The sequence below is a fragment of the Musca domestica genome, unplaced genomic scaffold (genome assembly GCF_030504385.1).
Source record: "Musca domestica strain aabys unplaced genomic scaffold, Musca_domestica.polishedcontigs.V.1.1 17, whole genome shotgun sequence".
Classification (NCBI taxonomy): Eukaryota; Metazoa; Arthropoda; class Insecta; order Diptera; family Muscidae; genus Musca; species Musca domestica.
Genome location: NW_026712230.1, coordinates 2,926,790 through 2,930,460, shown reverse-complemented (window position 1 = coordinate 2,930,460; position 3,671 = coordinate 2,926,790). Strand labels below are relative to the sequence as shown.

Genomic DNA, 3,671 nt, shown 5'->3' with positions numbered 1-3,671 from the left:
CAGAATAAATGCCGAATATTATCGCGAAAATATTTTGGAGGGTTTATTAAAGCCATTGGCACGCAAACATTTTGCCGCAGACCTTGGACATTCCAACAGGACTCAGTACGCGCCACCCAAGAATGGTTACAAAATAAGGGTCCTCACTTCATTTCCAGCGCATAATGATCACAAAAATCTCCGGACTATTGTGTCTGGAGTATTTTGGAAAAAATACCAAAGTGTCGATCACCTTAAGCAAGCGCTTCGCCGAGAATGAGCCAAAATACCACAGAGCAACATTCGGACAGCGTGTGACGGTTTCATTGACCGTTTGAAGGCCATAATTCATGCCAAAGGTGACCAATTCGAACAAATCCCAACGTATTCTAAAATTCGATGCTATTTCCGACAATTTTTAGATTTCACTCAATAAAATTTAAGAAAAAATATAAATATTATGGCTTTTGACTTTGTTACAGTTTTTTTTTATCTCACCCTGTATAGCAGTAATTAAAATATTTGAGGCACAAGCCCTGTGGTGCTGATAGGTATTCAAAATTTCACACGAAAGTTATGGTCCGTTTTACCCCCTAAATATAATCTAATGGTCATCTAAAATGCTAGGATTCTGTCCTGTCCTGTTTTAACTCTCTCCTAATGTAAGATTCAAGTCTGATCTGAAGAAAATTTGATTTTTTTTTTGTCAAATTGAAACAGTAGCCTTCAATTCTGACCCAAACCCTACACCCATGCATGAGGATTGGAGATGTAGAGCAACAGCAAAATCAGGAAAACTTTCTGTTTTTGGTCCATTCCAACCCCTGAATATTTTGCAATAATTTCCACAAACAATAGGCTTCTATTCTGGCCCTAACCCCACCTCCATGCTAAATTTTGGGAGGATCGGCCCATAAGTGCGAATTGTAGTGTGATTACAAATTAACATGAACAGACGGACGGATTGACATACATAACTAGATAGGTGGAACCATATATACATTCCCATGTGCAGTATTCACATATTTACATAATTGTTGGCCCAATCAAACTTATAATACCCACAACACATAGTGTTGTAGGGTATAAATACCTTCATATGTTGATTTCATCCGATTTCGACATATGCCACATAAATTCCTAATATTAACGTATGTTAGCGAAATCTGGAGTACTCCCTAATTTTGAATATAATTTAAATAATTCGATTGATCCCCTTGTAATTTAATTCAAATCTGTAAAATTATTACTTTTGCAAATATCTTTTTTGCAAAACCGATTATATTTTTTACAAATCTCTCAATCGAAAATTCTTCTTAATTTTTATTCTGTAAAAAGCAAAAATATCCCTTTTAATGCTAAAGCTAATCTTGTCGAATCTTAATATTCCACCAAATACCTATGCCATCATTATAACTATCCATTTTTATACGTTAAAACTACAATCACTTTGTCCTTCGAATCTTTCTGTTGTTACTTTTATTGCTTTTCTTGAAAATATTCCTTGCCTTAGAACTTTACAATATGTCCAGCAAAATAGACAGCAGTCTTGTCACGTATTATGAAAACAAAAGGATGATCGGCCACAAACGTCTTCGGATCCAGAGGCAATGACATTGGAACACCAACAGCCACTGTAAAGAGAGGCGATACCAGAAAACAGGCAGCAAACAAGAATGTGAAGAAATAGAAGAAGATTAATAACCCCACCACTCGTCACTTCTCAATATAAGGCCAAAACAACTTACCACTTGCCGCAGCTGCCTCACAGCCAATTTCATTGACGTCTATGAAAGCCTTGTGCTGCACCTTGGAGATGCGCATGCTGCCGGCACGATTATGGAACATGTTGGTAAAGTCGGCGGCATTCGAGAACATAGTGTTGATGCCAAGCTAAAACAAAACGAAGAAAAAAATAGCAAAGTGAAAAATTAGTAATTAAATGTAATTCCCCACCAAAAATGGCGGGGCTAATAAATGGCGAAATACCTTTTGCAGGACCGGCTTTAGATCAGTATCGAATTCAAAACCAAATTTAGGCAAATACACGCTCACACTCTTCCATTCCCAAAGATTCTCGAGGTCTTTGAAGTTGACTCCTTTGAGTTTTTGTTCCAAATCGTAGAGACCATCTCTTTTGTTGGGCAAAATGAACCACATGGTGAGATCAATGTTTTCAAAGAACAACTCCAGAGCCTTGGCATCTAAGTCCGGATAATCGGCATAGTAATACCAGTTATCGGCAAACATTGTCGGCACCTTAATCGATTCTGTGTTACTTAGCCAAAAATCTCTATCAGTAGTTTCATCATCCATAAATGGACGAGCCCACTTGGCCTTAAAGTAGATGGCATTCATCAGGGCGATATTTACGTCGGGATCAATGGAATCAATAACATGATCTATTTTACCATTTGATTTTTCCGACATCCACTGATTTATGGTGTTCACAGCAAAGGTCTCATTGGAGAAATCTAAAGGTTCTGCATCGGAATCAAAATAATCTTGGGCTATACGCCGGAACTCCGAGGCTATTTTCAATTTGTCATTGGTGTAAATCTTATTGGCTATTTCGAGTACAGTCTTCGATTTGATAAACGAATGCAACAAGGTATGATAGCCCTGGGCCAAGCCATCTTTGCTTTCATGGGCCGTGGCATGAAGACTCTTTTGCAGCTCCTTGGCTGTGTTACCATTGGCGCCATAGTAAAGTAGCCCCAAAGCTGTCTGCACTGCAACCGGTGATATAATGACATTTTTATCTTGACTTTGGCTAGCCACGGTTTGGAAGAGTTCAGTGGCAAAGAGATTTCGTTCTCGTACAGTATTGCACTCTATGACCACCAATAGCAGAGCCACTGGGATCAGAAAATCTATTCAAAAGAAATTTTCGTTGATTAATGATTCAAAAAATGTTTTTTTTTTTTTTAATATTTTGTTACTCACTAAGAACCCAATGCATTTTGTCAATAAAAATATTTGAATATCACTTTCTTTTTTGATATTGTTTTTTTATTTTTTGGGCGCACAATTTTCTTGGTTATTCCACCAAAACGTCCAGGTATTAACTGGCTATAATCCCAATGGGCACGCTCATTTATACCCCGGCCAGTTGTTGCGTCTGCCCATTTGAAACACACCCAAGAATCTTCATGAAAATACCTGTGGGGAATGGAGCTAACGACAAAGAAACTAATTTTGTGGAAAAATGGCTAGGAGTTGTAGTGTCAGATATGATATAAACTCTGTATTAAAAAAGGACAGGTGCTTGGTTTAAAAGGTATATGTGAGTATAAGAACGAATCCAAATTTCTTCTCTCTTAGAAGTAAAGGCATTCGACAAACAGATGAGCGAAGTTTATGTGAAATATAAGACTGAAGTTTTTTTTAAGATGCGAATTCGGGCCGACTATACATTCGTACAAACAACTCTAATAACACTAAAGAATTTCTCAGGAATATCTTCGGTAGATCGGTCCAAAATCGATACGAATGTCGGGAAATGTTTTTCCACACCGTTTTTTTACCGTTTATTTTTTACACTCTCCACCATACTATGCAGGGTATATTAACTTTGTCATTCCGTTTGTAACTCCTCGAAATACTCATGTCAGACCCAACAAAGTATATGTATATATTCTTGATCAACGTAAAATTCTAAGTCAGGTCGAGGTCTTCTTATAGGCTCCATT

General features: G+C 37.5%; 1 protein-coding gene across 1 annotated transcript; it reads right to left on the bottom strand.

Annotated features, from left to right (window-relative positions):
* Positions 1–1,424: 1,424 nt before the first annotated feature.
* On the bottom strand, positions 1,425–3,065 carry LOC101897092 (serine protease inhibitor 42Dd). The gene is made up of 4 exons (XM_005179785.4): positions 2,926–3,065; positions 1,969–2,852; positions 1,728–1,872; positions 1,425–1,613 (listed from the first exon to the last, which is right to left on the bottom strand). Exons 1-4 carry the CDS (start codon positions 2,939–2,941, stop codon positions 1,489–1,491), a joined length of 1,170 nt encoding a protein of 389 aa, XP_005179842.2. The 5' UTR covers positions 2,942–3,065; the 3' UTR covers positions 1,425–1,488.
* Positions 3,066–3,671: the final 606 nt, after the last annotated feature.